Genomic DNA, 19,557 nt, shown 5'->3' with positions numbered 1-19,557 from the left:
TGGGGCCTGCGAGCCGGCGGGTCCTCAGCACCTCACTGTCCTGGAACCCCGGGTCAAGGTCACTGCAGGGTCTCAGGAAGCACTGAGCGCAGGGGGTCCCCTCATCCAGGTGGCCTGGCTGCCACCAAAGCCGCTGGCCCCAGGTGGGAGGTGGGGACCGGGATGAGAGGCAGCAGGGTCCGCAAGGTGTGGGGCAGGAGCCCGAGGGCAGGTGAACCCCGGCGGGGCTGCTCAGCAGGGAGGGGGCAGACCCAGCGCCCCAGGGGGTCAGGCCCGGCCCAGGTGCTGCCGGGTTCGGTTCCCGCTAAGGGCACGTACCTTGGTTCGCTCCCAGCCCCAGTGGGGGTCGTGCGGGTGGCAACCACACTCGATGTATCTCTCTCACATCGATGTTTCTCTCTCTCTCTTCCTCCCTCTCTCTCTCCCGCTCTATCTGAAGATAAACGCAAAAATGTCCTCGGGTGAGGATAAAAACAAAAAACTTAGAGGCCATTGTTCAGAGGTGATGGATAAAGAAACTGGTCCAACTGGCACAAGAACAGGCAGATAGATCAATGGAACAGAACAGAGAACTCAGAAATGGACCCAAGACAACATAATCAATATTTGACAAAAGTGGCAAGAGCATACAGTGGAGTAAAGACAGCCTCTTTAATAAATGGTGTTGGGAAAATTGGACAGCTACGTGCAAAAAAATGAAACTAAACCATCAACTCATACCATACACAAAAATAAGCTCAAAATGGATAAAAGACTTAAATGTGACTTGTGAATCCATAAAAATCCTAGAAGAAAATGTAGGCAACAAAATTTCAGATATCACACAGCATAATTTTCACTGATACATCACCTAAGGCAACAGAAACAAAGAAAAAATTGAACACATGGGACTACATCTAACTAAAAAGCTTCTGCACAGCAAAAGAACAACCATCAAAATGGAAAGGGAACCCACTCTATGGGAGAACATCATTGCCAATGATACATCAGATAAGGGGTTAATTTCCAGAATATATAGAGTACTCATACAACTCAACAAAAGGAAAACAAAGAACCCAATTAAAAACGGGCAGAGGAGCTGAATAGACACCTCTCCAAACAGGACATACAAATGGCCAAGAGACATATGAAGAAATGCTCAACATCACTAATCATCAGAGAGATGCAAATTAAAACAACAATGAGGTATCACCTCACACCTGTCAGAACGGCCGCCATCAACAAATCATCAAACAACAAGTGTTGGTGAGGGTGTGGAGAAAAGGGGACTCTAGTACACTGCTGGTGGGAATGCAGACTGGTGCAGCCACTAATTTTTGGTGTTACCTCAAAAAATTAAAAATTGGCCCTGGCTGGTTAAAAATTGGCCCTGGCCGGTTTGGCTCAGCGGTTTTGGCCCGCGGACTGGAGAGTCCCCGGTGTGGTTCCCGTTAGGAGCACGTGCCTCGGTTGCAGTTTGTCCCCAGCCCCGTTTGGGGTTGTGTGGGTGATAGCCACTAGATGTGTCTCTCTCACATCGATGTTTCTCTCTCTCTCTTCCTCCCTCTCTCCCTCCTGCTCTGTCTGAAGATAAAAGAAAAAAAACAAACAAAAAAAAACAATTAAAAATTGAATTGCCATTTGACCCAGTGATCCCACTTCTAGGAATATACCCTAAGAAACCTGAAACACCAATCAGAAAGAATATATGTACCCCCATGTTCATAGCAGCACTATTTACAATAGCTAAGATCTGAAAACAGCCCAAATGTCCATCAGTAGACGAATGGATAAAAAAGCAGTGGTACATATACACAATGGAGTACTATGCAGCTGTAAGAAAGAAAGATCTCTTATCCTTTGAGATGACATGGAGGGACCTGGAAAGTATCATCCTAAGTGAAACAAGCCGACAAATATCACATGATCTCACTTATTTGTGGAATATAATGAACATCATAGTCTGAGGAACAGGGTAGACCCAGAGACGTGGAAATAGGGTACCGACTGACAACCCTCAGAGGAGGGGGTGGGGGGGAGGGAAGAGATAAACCACAGAACTTAGATGCACGCGTGCATAACCGATGGACATGGGCAACAAAGCTGGGGCTGGGGAGGAGGGTGTCAATGGGGAAAAAAGGAGAAACATCTACAACAAAAATAAATTAATAAAAAAGAAAAGAGGAACTGGTCCATCCAGACGGTGGAACAGTATTCGGCGATGAAACGAAATGACCTAGGAAGCCACATAAATGTTCGTGACCAGGCGGAAGCAGCCGAGAGGCTGAGCTGTGGAGTTGGGCAGGTCCGTGGCTGCCAGGGGTGGGGGAGGGGGAGCAGGCGGCACAGAGAGGATTTGGGCAGTGGACTGATTGTGTGACACTGTGACGCTGGACACGAGCCATCATACATTTGTCCAAACCCACAGACTGCGCAGCACAGAGTGAGCAGTCAGGGAAACTGTGGACTTCGGGTAATGATGACGTGTCCACGCAGGTGCATCAGCCGTAACTGACGGCCCCCTCTGCTGACGTGGGGGAGCCCTGCACGTGGGGACAGGGAGGGGGTTGTGTGAGACTGTGCACCTCCCCCTCAATTTTGCTGCGAACCTGAAACGGCTTCATTAATGGGGACCACCACCAGAACCTCATCGGGCTTTCGGGCCTAGAACCGTGGAGAGCCAGCCCCTCCTGGAGGGCTTCTTTCCACGGGGCCATTGGGACAGACTGGGGCAGGGCACGGCGGCAGGTCCCCTGGCCTGTCCTCCCAGCGTGGTCTGGCCTCGGTCACACTCACCGTTCTGGGTGTCAGGGTCACTGTCCTTGGCCTCCCCCGTCTTCCTGCTCTGGGCTGCGCCCCTGTGGCTGACCACCCACTTGAGAACGCTGCAGGCCACCGTACGTCGAAAGTCATCTGAAAAGGCACCAAGGCCTCGCCCCCTCTGCCCATGTTGGGGACCGGGGACCGTGGCCAGCGCCAGCTGTCCAAGCCTGCAGGGGCCTGGCTCCACCCTCACAGCCCTCCTAGGGCCTGGGCGCTCGCGCCAGCCTGCCCCTCCCACTCCTCTGCAGAGGGGTGTTGAACACACCCCGCAATGGGCCCAGAGGCAGAAGCCACGCCCCTGCTGCCGCCCCGCTCCCACCATCTCTCTCTGCTCTTGGGTCCTCAGCCCTGCACCAGAGGGTCCCTCCTGGACAGCTCCCAGTGACAGCACCTGGGCCCTCCCCTCATGGCAGCCTCTCTGGATGCCCTGCGTGTGTGGCCCCCACAGTGGTCAGTCAGTGCCGATGGGGTCCTGAGTACCCCCAGCACAGCAGTCAGCTCTGGAGCACCCACTCCTGGGAGCAAGCCCCCACCTCGTCCCCCCCAGACTGCACCCTGGGCCCCCAGGGGTCTGCAGGAGATTCCAGCACCTTCCTGCTTAAAACTGTTCCTCCCACAGCCCAGCAGAGGGCGCCCCACCCCACACCCACCCACCCCGCAGCTGTGCCTCCTGGAAGCATGGGGAACCTGAGCTCCCCTTGCTGCGGCCTCCACAGCCCCCGCCCTCACCAAGCCCCCTTCACAACAAATGCCCTGAGCTCGCACCCCACCCCTGCCCCTCTGCGCGAGGACACCGACACACTGCCCGCACCCAGCTGGCCTCGGGGCTCCGGCCTGCTCCCCTCGGCACCCGCCCTCCCCGCAGGCTCCCCCGGCCCCGGGCCGCCAGGCTAGTGTTGCACTCGTCACCTCCAGCCCCACCACCTGCCTGGTGGTCTGCTCCCTGGAGTCCAGGTGGAGCGAGGGCACAGGGCAGGGGTGCCCGGCAGATGCTACATCTCCAGGGCCCCCAGGTCAGGTGCTCAGGAAACACAGGTCCCCCCTCAACGAACCTGTCCCCCCCTGCCCTGACCACCTTGTCTCTCCTGTGGCCTCTGCGCAGGTCAACCAGGCGCCCTCCCTGCCCCAAACCGGAGCCCGAGGTCGCCAGCCTGGTCCCAGCACTGTCCCCCAGGCCAGGCCGCCTCTCCAGCTGCAGACACCCAGCTACATGGCCTCTGCCAGCTCCCCCTCCCCCGCCCCCATGCTCATGGGAGTTTCTGCACAGCCCTGACCACATGCACTGAGCGGAGCCCCAGGCCCCGGGATGAGACCAGACCCTCCACCGTCACCCCGGCCCCAGTCCCCAGGCCCTCGGCCAAGGCTGTCCCAGCTCCCTTCTGAAGGCTCCTGCAGCACGTCTGCAGGGGTGGCCCCGAGCCGTGGTTTCCCGGCGCAGCAGCTACGTACCCAGGAACTCCTGCTTCTCGCTGTCGGAACACAGGCCGTAGCAGCGCGGGAAGAAGGCGTCGGGGTCGGCCTGGACGTACCATGGCAAGCTCCTCAAGTTCAGGCACAGCCCGATCTCCAGGGACAGCAAAGAGTCAGGTGCCACCCCGGCCACCTACCCACCGGGCACACGCTGGACTGGCCGCCCACCCCCGCCAGCTGGTCTCCTCCTCTGGCCTGTGCCAGGTCCAAGGCAGGGGCAAGGGCTCCCTGAAGGCTCCCAGGGTGGTGGGCACTGCATCCCCTTCCCAGGTCCCTAAACGGTGGCTGGGCTCAGGCCCAGGAGAGGCAGGCGCAAGCTGGAGGGGCCCCCGCACCCCCGCGCCCCCCTGCTCTGGCCCGTGGACAGCATCTATTGTCACAGAGGTCTGGCAGGAAGTCCTGCACCCCAGCGTCCAGCTCACTGCCCCGTTAGGAAAGAAGCTGAGCACACTCATGACCACCCTGCATGGGGTCTTTGCAGGGAGCCCCGCCTGACTGGGGCACCCATGAGCACTGTCCACACTGCAAAGGACGCTGGCGGCCCCAAGCCTCGTGAGGACGCGCGGCAGCTAGCCCCCCACAGGGAGCTGGAGCTGTGGGCACAGTGCTGGGCCTAGTCCCCACCCCCTCCTGTGTCATCCTGGCCTGTTGAGGGGATGGTCCCCTCGCTGCCAGGGAAGCCAAACTCGCCCCAGTGGGTATGCGTAGGCCCTGGGCAGGCCCCACCCTTGAACCTGAGCCCTGGGGGGAATGGGGGCAGCTCCCTCCAGGGGGTCATGGGGCTGGAAGGTAAGGGTGAGAATTGACAGGCACGGCAAAGACTGTGTCACCGCCCCCTGCAGAGCCCATCACTGTCCCTGTAGCTATAAGTCACCATGCAGGTGAGGGTGGGCCATCCCTCCTTCAGACTGGAGCCCCCCTCCAGGACTCAGACCCAGGGTCCAGTCCCACTCGGGCTTGGCCTGTGTACCCAGAGGAGGGGGTTTCCGCGGCCTCGGGTCACCCAGGGACATAGCAAGGGGCACGCAGGGCTCCGGGGGACAGTGGGTGGGGCAGGTGCTTCGACTCTGGACACTGGCCCTGGGTGTGGCCTCTGACCAGGGCAGCGGGAGGGGTCCGAGGAGGAGCCCCAGGACCGGCCCACGCGCGACCCCCACGGCACAGCCCTGCCTCCTCCTCACCTTGGTGGTGAAGGAAGCCGTCTTTCCATAGTGGTTCAGCATCTGGTCACAGCCCAGGCTGTGGTAGTCGATGGAGTCTCTTTTGATCGTCCAGAGGAAGTAGGGCATCTCATTTCTCACCAACCTGGACTGGCAAGAACACCTTTATCAAGACCAGCCTTCGAGGCCCGTGTCCTTGGTCAGCTGGGATTAGCCGAGGGCGAAGGAGACTGACTTCGCACGACAACAGGTAGATTACAACTGCGTCTCCCATCACACTGCGGGTCGGAGGCCCACTGTGTGCGGGGCTGGGGGCGGCGGACACCACACCGGTTCCGGCTCCCAAGCAGCAGTGGGGGGGGCGGGCCAGCTCTGGCTGCAGGGGCGCCGAGGGGGCCCGGGCTGCGCTGCTGTCTGAGCCGCCTGCCTGTGGCAGCCCACATGGGCTCGGGGCCCTGTGAACGTGGGGCAAAGGCCATCGATGCTTCCTGACCTGGGTGCACCCCCGGACCCAGGAGACTGAGCAGCCAGAGGACGGAGGCTGGACGGGCGCCCCTGGTGCCCACATTTGCACGTTTACAGCCAGCGACACGTGTTTGGTCAAAATTTCTTACCAAAGACATACAAGGAAATGCAAACTCTGTCCGAAATCCTACACCCCTGCCCCCCCCGACCCTGGCGCAGACCCTTGGGTCCTTCTCTGCAGACGGCAACTGTAAATTAGGTGCCCAGGAGCCAATGTCCCTTCCTAACCTCCTCCCGGCCCCTCCCCTCCCCGCACTGGGCTCAGCTCAGGGACGTGAGGCTGGGGGTGGGGACCCTGAGACAGGCATCAGCAGCAGGACCACCCAGGCACCACTGGCGCGGGAAACCAAGTCCCGGATGAAGCCGCCGGGCCCTGGAGCCCCGTGCTGTACACAGGTGCCACCAGGGACCCCGAGGACCAACTTTGTTTGTTTTTTGTTTTTGTTCATCCTCATGCAAGCATGTTTTTCCATTGGCTCTTAGAGATTGGGAGGGAGAGAGAGAGAGAGACATTGATGTGAGAGAGGCACATCGACTGGGTGCCTCCCTCATGACCCCGACCTGGGCCACGGATTGAACCTGCAACCCAGGTACGTGCCCTTGACTGGGAGTCGAACCCGAGACCCTCTGGTCCCCAGGCCAACACTCTAACTGTTGAGCCAAACTAGCCAGGCCCAAGGTCAACTTTTATAGAAAAAAACTCAAAGAATGTGCCCAGCAGCCTGTTCAAGTCTTTGTTCGTTTTCCTAGTAGTCATTTTGGGACTGATTTGTGAGTTCTTTTTTTATCCTCACCCGAGAACACTTTTTTCAGTTTTTTTGTTCGGATAGAGTGGGAGGGAGAGAGAGGAAGAGAGAGAGAGAGAAATGTCGATATGAGATTGAAACATCGATTGGCTGCCTCCTGTACGGGGAGCCCACAACCCGGGCATGTGCCCTGACCACAAATCGAACCCTCAACTTTCAGTGGGTGGGATGACGCCCAACCAACTGAGCCACAGCAGCCAGGCTGGGTATCAGATCTAAATCACATGACTGCAGACCTCTCTCCAGGGGCTTATCTCCCCGCGCCCCAGGAACTCTGAATTACAATGTAGCCAAGTGTCGTCCCTTGTGGTCTTGTTTAAATCTGTCCTCCCCTGAAGTCACAGAGTGACACTTTGTCATCTGTATGAGGACATCTCCCATCTCAGCACCAGCCCTCGGGTCCGTCACCGCAGGCTGAGCCGCCCTGGCCGCAGCAAGGTGACCAAGCTGGCCGTCCGGGGCTCGGCGCTGCTCGGTGGTCAGTGTGCGGCCAGGACGACACCATCTTTGTGTTGTGACCCCGCGAGTGAGAGGCACATTCCCCAGCCTGCTCCTCGTGAGCCTGGGGCTGCTCTGGTCCTTTCCCGGTGTTCCCAAAGTCACAGACACCGCTTGTCAGCTCGCACAAGGGCACACGGGACGCACACGCTCACACACGTGTGTCCTGCAGCATGTCACTCGGGCTGTCGGATCCCCGCCCGGCTCTGCGGTGGTTGGTCTGGAGCCGCGCGTGACTCTGGCTCGGGCTCCCTCCCCCAGGACATGGCGGGCGGCACCAGGTCAAGGCTCCGCCCCGGGGCCGCTGGGACTTGCGGGGGGACCTACCATCAAGTCGTGGATGTCGTCGGTTTCCTCCAAGGGCACCTCCTGGTTTTCTTTGCCTTCGGCCTGCTTACTTTCTGCGAACACAATATGGGCAGCGTCATGGCCTGGATGCCTGACCACGCGGCCACACAGCGCCTGACTTCCAGCAACCTCGTCTGCAGGTGCCCTGGGGGCCTGAGCAGGGCAGTCAGGCTCGGGCCACATCGACCCGTCTGAGGTCCAGGCACGAGCCAGGGCCAGGGCCCCGGGGTTGGGGGCGTGGAGAGGGCACGGGGATGGGGTGGTGGGGGTTGGTGTGGGTCCGGAGGACCACGTGGGAGCTGAGGCTGGAGCAGAGATGGGCCGGGCATGCGAGGTGACGGCACTGAGAAGTGACCAGCACCAGGGTTTGAAAGCGCCTGCCCACTGCATGGGTGCCAGGGGGCAGGGGGTGAGCCCTGGCATGGGCGTGGGGTCCTCTGCCCCAGAGGGAGCCCCAAGTCACGGGACCTGCAGGGCTGGCCTACACCGGGGCCCTCAAGAGAAACACCAACGTCTGAACGGAGGACGAGAGCCTCAGTACCTACCGGTGGCCCCTTCACCTTCGCCTTCTCCGCTGGCAATGACCTTGGGCAGGAAGTGCAGCTTCTTCTCCACCCAGCCCTTCCTCCGCAGGGCTGCCCGAATCACCGGGTAGTGGCCATAGATGGAGAAAATCTTCTTTTCCTCAAAGCAGAGAGCATGTTTTCCATTAGAGAAGGGGAAACATGCACAGGGAGAGGTTTTCGAAGACATGGGTGACCTCAGAGAGGAGACCCAGGAGCTCCGGAGATGCACAGACAGGTGTGGGGCGGGCCGCCCACTGGGTGCATCTGCGTCCTCGGGGCCCTGCACACACCGGAAGCACAGACGGCCAGGACCACGGGGCCTCCTGAGGCACGGGCAGGACTGGACCCGGTTACAGGGCTGAGGACATGTGCTTTACTCTTCTCTACAAAGGTGAGCATCCCGCATGCTTTGGTGGGTACCCCAGGTTTGAGGAGGGGCGGGAGGAGCCATCCAACTAGCAAGGAAGGCCCAGCGCGGGGCCAACACCACCATGTGGAGATGAGCTCGGCTGCCTGGGGACGAGGCAGGAGATGGCAGCTGGTAGGTGTGCCCAGGCCTTCCCCGCCGAGGGTGGGGCAGGACAGAAGTGACGTGCTGGCTGGGCCCACACGGCTGAGGATGCAGGCTGGACGCGCTCTCCTGGGCAGGGCCCCAAGGGTGGCAGCTGAGGGGCACAGTCAGGAAACAGGTGCATGGTCAGCAGTGAGCCTAGGGCCCCACACATTTATGGGAGTAGGTAAGGGGGCCAGGAAAGGAGGGGAAGCGGCTCAAACTCACAGGGGCCCCCCAATCAGTTGACTTTGAATTGATGAAAAAAAAAAGGCAGACCAGCCGGCTGGTGTGGCTCAGTGGTTGAGCATCGACCCTGCACCAAGGGGTCACGGGTTCGATTCCCGGTCAGGGCACATGCCCAGGTTGTGGGCCCGATCCCCAGTGAGGGGCGTGCAGGAGGCGGCCAGTCGGTGTTCTCTCTCATCAATGTTTCTCTCTCTCTCACTTCCTCTCTCTAAAATCAATAAAGAAAAAAAAAGTTAAAAAAAAAAAAAGGCAGACCATCCTGGGGTGGGCCACACCGAATCAAGTGAGTCCCTTCAAGAGGGCTGGGGCGCCCTGGCCGGTTTGGCTCAGCGGTTAGAGTGTTGGCCTGCGGTCCGGAGAGAGCCGGGTTCGGTTCCCGCTAAGGGCACGTACCTTGGTTGCAGTTTGTCCCCAGCCCTGGTTGGGTCGTGTGGGTGGCAGCCACTCGATGTGTCGCTCTCACGTCGATGTTTCTCTCTCTCTCTCTCCCTCTCACTCTATCTGAACAAAATATCGAAAAATGTCCTCGGGTGAGGATAAAAAAAAAAAAAAAAAAAAAGAGGGCTGGGGCTTCCCCGAAGTCAGACTCAAAGCAGCAGAGCTTCTCCTCATGTCTGGCTTTGAAGCAGGTGCCCCAGATTCTAAGGACACAAGGAAATCAATTCTGCCAACAAGTGAGGGACTTCGACGTGGGTCCTTCCCCAGCCAAGCCTTCGGATGAGCCCCCAGCCCGGCTGATGCTTGATTTCAGCCCCGAGAGGCCAGCCTGGACTCCTGACCCCAGAAACTGTGAGATAAGAGGTGGCTGTTCAAGCAGCTAAGCTCACGATGATTTGTTGCTCGGCACCACCCACTGTGGGAAGTCTCCACACCCTCACCCAGCACACCTGCCTCCTCAAACCTCATGCCTGTGGCTAGGAGCTCTGTGTTCAAGTTCCCATGAAAGACTCACCAGTCAGAGGAAGTCCCCTTCTACTCAGAAATTAATCCAAAGCCTGCCCCCCCCCCCACCACGAGGCTGCACGGGGCAGAGGGAGGGGGCCGAGTCGGATCCACGGCAGGTGCTGCTGTGGGTGGCAGGGGACTCCCACAATATAGTCAAATCAAAGGACTTCAGAAGGACTGACTAATGATTTTACTACGTGAGCAGAATACCATGCCTAAGGGCTACAGAAAAAACAATATCCAAGTATAAATAAGGCTTCTCACAGATGAGAGACGAAAAATGTGATTTTTTTTTTTATATCCTCACCCAAGGACATTTTTTTTCACTTTTTGTTCAGATAGAGCAGGAGGAAAAGAGAGAGAGAGAGAAAAACATCAACGTGAAAGGGACACATCGAGTGGCTGCCTCCCGCACGACCCAACCAGGGCCGGGGACAAACTGCAACCGAAGTACATGCCCTTAGTGGGAACCGAACCCGGGTCTCTCTGGATGGCAGGCTGACGCTCTAACTGCTGAGCCAAACCGGCCAGGGTGGGAAATGTAATTTTAAAAAGCAATCAGTCCACAGAAGGCACGAAAGGTTAGGGAAACAGAACAGACGGGAGGGAAACCGAGTGAGTGAAGTTGGACCCCAGCAGTTTAACTAGGTAAACACACTTCATGCTGCAGCTACAAGGGGAAGAGTCCCAGACCAGGTTTTGAAAAACCCAACTCTATGTTGTATACAAGAGAAGATAAAAAGCACAAGCCTACAGACACATAGAAAATGAAAGGACCTAAATCTGACAGAAAACAGACGTTGGGACAAATTAACACCACTAAAGTAAAAACAATTATTTCAACATTGAAAGAAGAGTCAATTCTTCAGAAATGCACTCATTAATAGGGCTCTAAGTTATCTACAGTGAAAGTGAACAGAACTGAAGACCACACAAACAGGGCATTAACATGCTTCTCTTAGTAAATGATAGAACACAGACAAAAGTTCAATATGACCACAAGACTTGAACAACACAAATAACACACTCTGCCCAGTGGCTGTGAAGACAGCAGTCCATACCCCCTTTCACTTAAATTAACAAAATGGCAGGCATAAAATGAGTCCAAACACATCTCAGTAGAATAACATTATACAGACTACATTCTCAGCCACAGTGCAATCAGTAACAAAATAACTAGGAAAAGTATAGACATTCAGAACCAAACTTGTAAATAGCCCATGATCAATGAGGAAGTAATCGTATGGAATATAAAATACTTTCAACGGAGTCTCCACAAAAATACTACAAATGAAAGCTTGTGAAAAGCAGCTAACGAGGTACTTTGAGGGACGTTTGTAGCCTGAAATGTTTATATGTTTTCAGGTATCAGAGGAAAATTGAGAGTCACTGAGCTCTATTTATATGAAATCCCAGAAGGGATGGTGACAGAGATCACAGAAGGCATACCCACGGTTGCCAGAATTTGAGGGGCAGACAACCAGGGGCAGGAGGCAGCTTCCAAGGGTGATGGACATGTCCTCTGTCAGGACTGTGGTGGCGGCTGCCTAACGACATGTGTTATGTGCAGCATGTTTCTCTCCCCAGGTGCATGGCGAGCTGTGCAGTCTGGGTGACTGCCTGTTGTGCCTCAAAAGAAAGAACTGAGCATAGGTTCATGTCCCAATGTGCCTTGTACGGTCCTGACCTCTGAGCAAGGCCGTCCATGCACAACAGAGCCAGAGGAGACAGTCTTTCCCCAGAAAAGGTGGCGTCTATCCTCACTGCAGCTCCTTGAGGGGCCTGAAGTGTGGGGGGCCACACAAGGGGCTCCGTAGGTCACTGAGAGCCTGTCCCTGATTCAGAACCCTGGTCCAGAAGTGTGTCCAGAGCCCGAGGTCGCACAGCGAGACACGGGACAGACTTCCATGGCTTGTATCTGCACGTCCCCAATTTTGAGAGTATTGCCTATTTCCAATGTCCAGCTGAAATAAAAAGTAACTCTGGGAGACTTCCGGTCAGGATGGAGGGTGGGTAAACGCGGTATCGCATCCTCCCACAATCAAATCAAAGTTACAACTAAACTACAGAACAACCATCATTCAGAATCGCCTGACATCGAGCTGGATGGAAGTCCTACAGCTACAGAATTAAAGCAGCAGCCACATTGAGACTGGTAGGAGGGCAGAGGCGGACGGGCTGGTCCCACACCCACGTGTGGCGGATAAAAATCAGGACACCTCGGCTGGGAAGGTCCTCCCTGAGGACTGAGGGGTCCCCGTCCCACACCAGACTTCCCGCTCAGGGTTCCAGTGCCAGGAAAGAGGTTCCCATAACTTCTGGCTGGAAAAACCAGCGGGAACTGAGGCTCAGAGAGGCTGATGCAGCTGGAGCCCCAGGCAGCTCCTTAAAGGGCCTGCGCACGGACTTATCGGACTCAGTCCCTCTGAGCTCGGAGGGGAGGCAGCTCGGGGGCACCAGAGACATAAAGGGAAGAACTGAGCTGTTTGGCACTGGAGCGAGGGCTGGAGAGGGGGCTTTCTCTGGAACAGATGTGCTGTCAGAGGCCTTTGTTCCTTTGGGGAGCCCTTCCCTGGGGCAGCAGACAGCCCCCATATCTGGGACTCCAGCAACTTGGCTCACACTGGTTGCCCCGCCTTGGTGATTCCCTGAGGCCCTGCCCCACCCAACTTTCAGGCCCACCCAAGCTGTTGCCAGCTGCTTAACCATAAGATTGGTCTGTCTTGGATCCTGCTTCAGGTTTTTCTAAATTCTTTCAAACAAGCAGCATCTGGTCTCAGATAGCCCCATACCTCTTGTTAAGTAATACACAAAAACAAACACAGGGAGGCAGCCAAAATGAGGAGACAAAGAAACAGGTCCCAAATGAAAGAACAGAACAAAACCCCAAGAAAAGAACTAAGCGAAATGGAGATAAGCAACCTAACAGATGCTGAGTTCAAAATACTGCTTATAAAGATGCTCAATGAACTTAGTGAGAACCTCAGCGAACTTAGTGAGGGCCTCAAGAGCATAAAAAAGGACCAGTCAGAAATGATGGATGCACAGTCAGAAAAGAAGGAGGCATTAACTGAAATAAAGAATAATTTACACAGATTCAATAGTAGAGTACGTAAATCCAAGAAGCAAACCATTGATTTGGAATATAAGGAAGCAGAAAACACCCAATCAGAACAGCAAAAAGTAAAATGAATCCAAAAAATGAGGGTAGTGTAAGGAGCCTCTGGGACAACTTCAAGCGTGCCAACATTCGCATCTTAGGGGTGCCAGAAGGAGAAGAGAGAGAACAAGAAATTGAAAACCTGTTTGAAACAATAATGGCAGAAAACTTCCCTAACTTGGTGAAGGAAACAGACATACAAGTCCAGGAAGCACAGAGAGTCCCAAACAAGATGAACCCCAAGAGGCCCACACCAAGACACATCATCATCAAAATGCAAAAGGTTCAAGACCAAGAGAGAATCTTAAATGCAGCAAGACAAAAGCAGTTAGTTACCTACAAGGGAGTTCCCATAAGGCTGTCAGCTGATTTCTCAAAAGAAACTTTGCAGGCCAGAAGGAGTAGCAAGAAATATTCAGAGTGATGAAAAGCAAGAACCTACAACCAAGACTATTCTATCCTGCAAAGCTGTCATTTAGAATCGATGGCCATATAAAGAGTTTCCCAGACAATAAAAAAGCTAAAGGAGTTCATCACCACCAAACCAGTATTATATGAAATGATGAAGGGTCTTTTTGAAGAAAAAGATAAAATATATGAACAAACAAAATGGCAGTGAATACATATCTATTGACAATGGAATCTACAAACAAAATGAACAGGCAGAACAGAAACATTCTCATAGATACAGAGAACACTTTGTTGGTTGCCAGATGGGAGGGGGGTTGGGGGAATGGGTGAAAAAGGTGAAGGAATTAAGAAATACAAATTTATTGCTAGACTGACAAACCTCAAAGGGAAAGGGGTTGGGGGGTGGGAAGAAATAAACCAAAGAACTTATATGCATAACCAATGGACACAGACAACAGTGTGGGAAAAGGTGGGAGGGGGGCGGGAGTGGGGAGGAGGGGGTCAATGGGGGAAAAATGAGGAACATTTGTAATACATTCAACAATAAAGATTTAAAAAAAAAAAAGTAACTCTGGTACAAGCCTCCACGTGGGGCCAGGCCTGGGGGTCAGGGCAGGGACCAAAGCCGGGGGGAGGAGGCTGTCAGAGCTAGGACTCACTCCCCAAATTCCAAAATCAATTTCCATTTTTATAAAGCGTTGCCTCCCAACGGAGCCCCAGGAAGCATTTACCTTGATCGCCTTTTCTGTCAGTTGTCTTGCTATCTTGTATCTGTCTAGTTTGGGGGAAGAACACAAGTCTTGGGAAATCCCTCGTTTTAATTCTGCAAAAGAGAAAGCAGACATGGTGCTCTTAACACCAGAGACGCCACGTGGGACCGAGGCCCAGCCCCTCCCACCAGCCTGCCAGCCTGCCCACACATCTGTCCCCAGTCTGTCCTCAATTCAGGGACTGACCCAGGACCCCCCAGCCCAGAGCAGCAGGTGCAGCCCCTCCTCTACCTCCATACCCCCCGTACCCCTCCCCACCCCTCCAGCCTCCAGCTCTCACCCCGAGACCTTCCCTCTGCATCTCCCCAGCCTCCTTCCAGGACTGCAACCCCCTCCCCATGCTCCCCCACAGCTCAGCCTTGGGGCACCCTCTCTCCTCACGGGGTCCCCCTCAGCCCCTGCCTGGGCCAGCCCTTCCCGGACCAGCCCCTCACAGCTCCTTCCTGTGACCCCAGCCAGGAGACTCACTTCTGCACACACCAAGTTTCCTAGAAACCACCTTAAGAATTAAAATGAACCCTGACCAATTTGGCTCAGCGGTTAGAGTGGTCGGCCCATGTGGACCAGAAAGCCCCAGGTTCGGTTCCCACTAAGGGCATGTGCCATGGTTGCGGTTTGTCCCCGGCCTGGTTGGGGTCGTGTGGGTGGCAGCCAGTCGATGTGTCTCTCTCATGTCAATGTTTCTCTCTCTCTCTCTTCCTCCCTCTCTCCCTTCTGCTCTATCTGAAGATAAATGCAAAAATGTCCTCGGGGCCCTGGCCGGTTCGCTCAGCGGTTAGAGCGTCGGCCTGCGGTCCAGAGAGACCCGGGTTCGGTTCCCGCTAAGGGCACGTACCTCGGTTGCAGTTTGTCCCCAGCCCTGGTTGGGTCATGCAGGTGGCAACCACTCGATGTGTCCCTTTCACATCACTGTTTCTCTCTCTCTCTCCCTCCCACTCTATCTGAACAAAATATGGAAAACAGTCCTCGGGTGAGGATAAAAAACAAAACAAAACAAAAACCCTCCTTCTGTGCCCTCCTCACTCCCCCACCAGCCTTTGAGCTGCCCTCTCTCCACACCCGTCTGCGGGCTCCAGCAGGCACGCTCCTGCTAAGGCAGGCTGCTCCCACGTCACTCCGCTGGTCCCGGCCTCTGGCAGCGCTGGACACCATGGGTCAGCTGACCCTCCTCACTGTGGCCCCTCTCCCTCCCCACCCGAACCCTGGGGCAGCCCAGGCCGGGACTCCAGACCCCTGTGCTTGGTCCACACCCTAAGCCACCTCTTCCAGTGTAGCAGCTTTAAAATCCCCCGGCCCTGGCCGGTGTGGCTCAGCATCAGAGCGGCGGCCCGCAGACCAAAGCGTCTCAGGTTTGATTCCAGTCAAGGACACGTACTTTGGTTGTGGTTCGTCTCGGCCCTGGTTGGGGTCATGTGGGAGGCAACCAATCCACGTGTCTCTCTCACAATGAAGTCTCTCCCTCTCTCTTTCCCTCTTTCCCTCTCTCCCACTCTATCTGAAGATAAGTGAAAGAAGAAAACTTCAGGTGAGGATTAAATAAATAAATAAAAAAACCATGCCAATGCCCCAGGGGTGTACGCATCCCCCCAGACCACCCGACCTCCTGCTGCCTACCACTCCCCTTGCCCTGGTGGTCCTAGGTGCACTGAAGGTGGCACAGGCCAGCGGACACCCGCCCGCCTGCTCCTCCTGGGGCCCTCACCCCTGGGCCCCCGAGCCCCAAGCCCACACGGCCTGCGGACTCAGACTGACGCCCGGGAGCACCGCCACGTGGCCCCGCCCAGCCCCACGCAGAAAGACATCTGGAGTGGGTCACAGGCCTAAGGGGGAGAGCTGAGCACACAGCTCAGGGGGAAACACGAGGTGTCTTCCTTAGCGGGGGCCAGGTTGCCAAAAAGCACTGGCCATCGAGGTAAACCGGGACCCCGGACTCTGTCCAAGTCAGTGTGTTCTGCTCTGTGACGGAAGCAACCGGGCCACAGGCTGGTAGGAACAGTGATCCCACCGCGTGTGCCGCGGAAACAGCCCCGGCGCAGGCACAGCCAGACGGGGCGGGCGGGGGAACCACAGGTGCCAGCGTCCTGCGGCCCTGCCCTCAGACGGCCAGACCCAGGGCTCTGTTTCCAGCCACAGACCAGCCAACAGAGACGGGCAAGGACCGAGATCTGAGCACCGCTGTCGAGACTTCGCCTCAGCGACACCACAGCCCTGCGCACGGTCACTCCAGGACGGGGGACACCGATCAAAACTGACTCTAGAGAGGACTGTGCCCCTGCTCACAGCACCGCTGGGTTAGGGATCGGGAACAGAAGCAGGTCTCAGACAGAAAACACCCCTTTACCGAGCTCGCTCCCACATCTGCGGCCGAGCAAGTGAGCAGGACGGAGAGCAGACAGGCACCTCGCCTGCAGAACTAGACACCATCACCCTGCGGGGCCACGGGGGGTGTTCACAAAGAGCTTTTCGGTTGTAAGTGCATTTATTACAAAATAATAAAGGCAAAACACTGAGTGAAGCCCTGGCCGGTGTTTCAGTTGGTAGAGCATCACACCAAAAGTTGCTGGTTCGATTCCCAGTCAGGGCACATGCCCAGGTTTTGGGCTTGAACCCCACTAGGAGGCAGGCGATTGATGTTTCTCTCTCTAAAAAAAAACAAAAAACAAACAAAACAAAATAAAAAACAATCAAAATGTTTTTTAAATAAATAAAAATACTGAGTAAAGCACCCACCTCAAGACATGAGAAATAAAACAGTAAATTTAAACCCCCCAAAATTACAAGAAAATAAATAAAAAGGAGACATTCACGAAATATTTTTTAAACATTCAATAAAGAGAATCAACCAAGCCAAATGTTCAAGACGTAAAAATCAGCCCTGGCCAGTTTGGCTCAGCGGTTAGAGCGTCGGCCTGCGGTCCGGAGAGACCCGGGTTCGGTTCCCGCTAAGGGCACATACTTCGGTTGCAGTTTGTCCCCGGCCCTGGTTGGTCGTGCGGGTGGCAGCCACTTGATGTGTCCCTTCACATCGATGTTTCTCTCTCTCTCTCCCTTCCTCTCTCTCCCTCCCACTCTATCTGTACAAAAAATGGAAAAATATCCTCAGGTGAGGATAAAAAAAAAAATCAATGAACAACTGGTGATGTGACTAAGAACAAAGAAAAAAGGCATCACAAAGTGGTAATGGGGCAGGAAAACCCTTTCCTTAGCTGTCTAAGAACTAAGAGGATACAGTATTATGAACTTTATGGCAATAAACTAGAAATTTAGAAAAAACGACAGTTGTTAGAATCAGGGACGAGTGGAGACCAGCCTTGAAAACTCCCTGCGCAGACAAAATAGGTTTAGTCATCCAAAAAAACCCTCAAATCAGCTTATTTTTTGAGACTAATGACAGGGTTCAGGGCAGGCTGCCCACAATATGCCACTCTGATGTGTTGATTATTATGAATTAAAGTTACTTAAGAAAACAGTCGGACCCAGTGATTCCACTTCTGGGAATATATCCAAAGAAACCTGAAATACTAATTCAAAAGAATGTCTGCACCCCTATGTTCATTGCAGTTATTTAACAGCCAAGATGTGGAAGCAGCCCAAGTGTCCATCAATAGACACGTGGATAAAAAAGCTGTGGTACATTTACACAATGGAATACTACGCATCTGTGAAAAAGAAGGAAATCTTACCTTTTGCAACAGCATAGATGAACCTGGAGAGTATTATGCTAAGTGAAATAAGCCAGCCAGAGAAAGAGATGCCATGTGATTTCATTCATATGTGAAATCTAACAAACAAAACAAACAAAATAGAAAGACTCACAGATACAGAGAACAGACTGACAGCTGTCAGAGAAGGGCTGGCTGAAAAAGATGAAGGGGTTAAGGGGAAAAAACCTCATAAACACAGACAAGAGGGTAAGTGGTCAGGGGAAGTAGAAGAGGGTGAAGGGGGGTAAATGGTGATGGAAGGAGACTTGACTTTGGGTGGTGAACACACAATACAATAATAGCCGGTACCAGAAGGACACTATGACCCGCCCAACCCCACCCCCGCAGAAAATAAATCTCCCCCTTGCAAGGTGCCAGCCCTGCACGAAGAGGAAGAGGCTTCCTCTCCCCAGAGAGGGGGGATCAAGGCTAAGAATCAAACTAGAAATTAATAACAAAAAGGTAACTAAAATTTTTCCTAAATGTTCAAAAATTAAGCTGCACACTTTTAAAATAAAACATGAATCAAAGTAAATTTTAAAATTTTCTCAGTGGTTAGAGCATCGGCCCACGGACCAAAAGGTGGAGGGGTCAAATCCTGGTCAAGGGCATATACCTGGGTTGCAGGTTCGATTCCAGGCCCTGGTCGGCGTCGTGCGGAGGCGACCAATCAATGTGTCTCTCTCACATCAATGTTTTTTCTCTCCCTCCCTCTTTCCCTTCCACTCTAAAAAATCAATTAAAAAAATCCTCAGGCCCTGGCCAGTTTGGCTCAGCGGTTAGAGCATTGGCCTGCGGTCCAGAGAGACCCGGGTTCGGTTCCCGCTAAGGGCACGTATCTCGGTTGCAGTTTGCCCCCGGCCCTGGTTGGTCGTGCGGGTGGCAGCCACTCAATGTGTCCCTTTCACATCGATGTTTCTCTCTCTCTCTCTCTCTCTCTCCCCCCCTCCCACTCTGTCTGAACAGAAAATGGAAAAATGTCCTCGGGTGAGGATAAAAAAAAATCCTCAGGTGAGGATTGCAAAAAAATAAAATAAATAAATAAAAATAAAACGATTTGAGTTAAATGACAATGAAAATGTGATGCATCAAAGCATTATGATGCACTAAATAGTGGTTAGAGGGAAGTTTATAGATTTTAAATGCATATATTAGGGGAAAACACTGGAAATTATCTAAGCTACCATCTCAAGAGGTTAGAAAGAGAAAAATGAAACAAAAAGAAAGTAGATCAAAAATAATAAAGAGAAGATAAGAATTCAGTCAAATATAAAGCAAATGTACTATAGAGAAAACAAACAAAACCAAAGGTCAGATCTTTGATACATTTTTTCAATTGATAAACCTCTAAATAGACTGGTCAAGAAAAAAGAGAAAATACGAATTACCAGTATCAAGAATGAAAGCGGGCCCTGGCCGGTTTGGCTCAGGGTTGGAGCATCGGCCGCGTACCAAAGGGTTGTGGGTTCGATTTCAGTAAAGGGCACGTCCCTCGGTTGCAGTTTGTTTCTGGCCTTGGTCGGGGTTGTGAGGGGGACAATCAGTCCATGTTTCTCTCCCCCCTCCCCCACTCTATCTAAAGATAAATAGAAA

General features: G+C 54.0%; 1 protein-coding gene across 1 annotated transcript in view; it reads right to left on the bottom strand.

Annotated features, from left to right (window-relative positions):
• TTLL8 (tubulin tyrosine ligase like 8) overlaps nt 1–19,557 on the bottom strand; it is a 42,497-nt gene that overhangs the window by 20,779 nt on the left and 2,161 nt on the right. Inside the window, exons 2-8 of the mRNA XM_036278167.1 lie at nt 14,222–14,313; nt 8,195–8,293; nt 7,965–7,986; nt 7,589–7,662; nt 5,454–5,582; nt 4,252–4,366; nt 2,776–2,892 (exon numbers count right to left, since the gene is read on the bottom strand). Coding sequence (XP_036134060.1) covers nt 2,776–2,892; nt 4,252–4,366; nt 5,454–5,582; nt 7,589–7,662; nt 7,965–7,986; nt 8,195–8,293; nt 14,222–14,313 — 648 coding nt within the window. The remainder of the gene's footprint in view (nt 1–2,775; nt 2,893–4,251; nt 4,367–5,453; nt 5,583–7,588; nt 7,663–7,964; nt 7,987–8,194; nt 8,294–14,221; nt 14,314–19,557) is intronic.

The sequence above is a fragment of the Molossus molossus genome, unplaced genomic scaffold (genome assembly GCF_014108415.1).
Source record: "Molossus molossus isolate mMolMol1 unplaced genomic scaffold, mMolMol1.p scaffold_m16_p_26, whole genome shotgun sequence".
In the NCBI taxonomy this organism is placed as follows: domain Eukaryota; kingdom Metazoa; phylum Chordata; class Mammalia; order Chiroptera; family Molossidae; genus Molossus; species Molossus molossus.
This window is presented reverse-complemented; position numbering and strand designations above follow the sequence as displayed.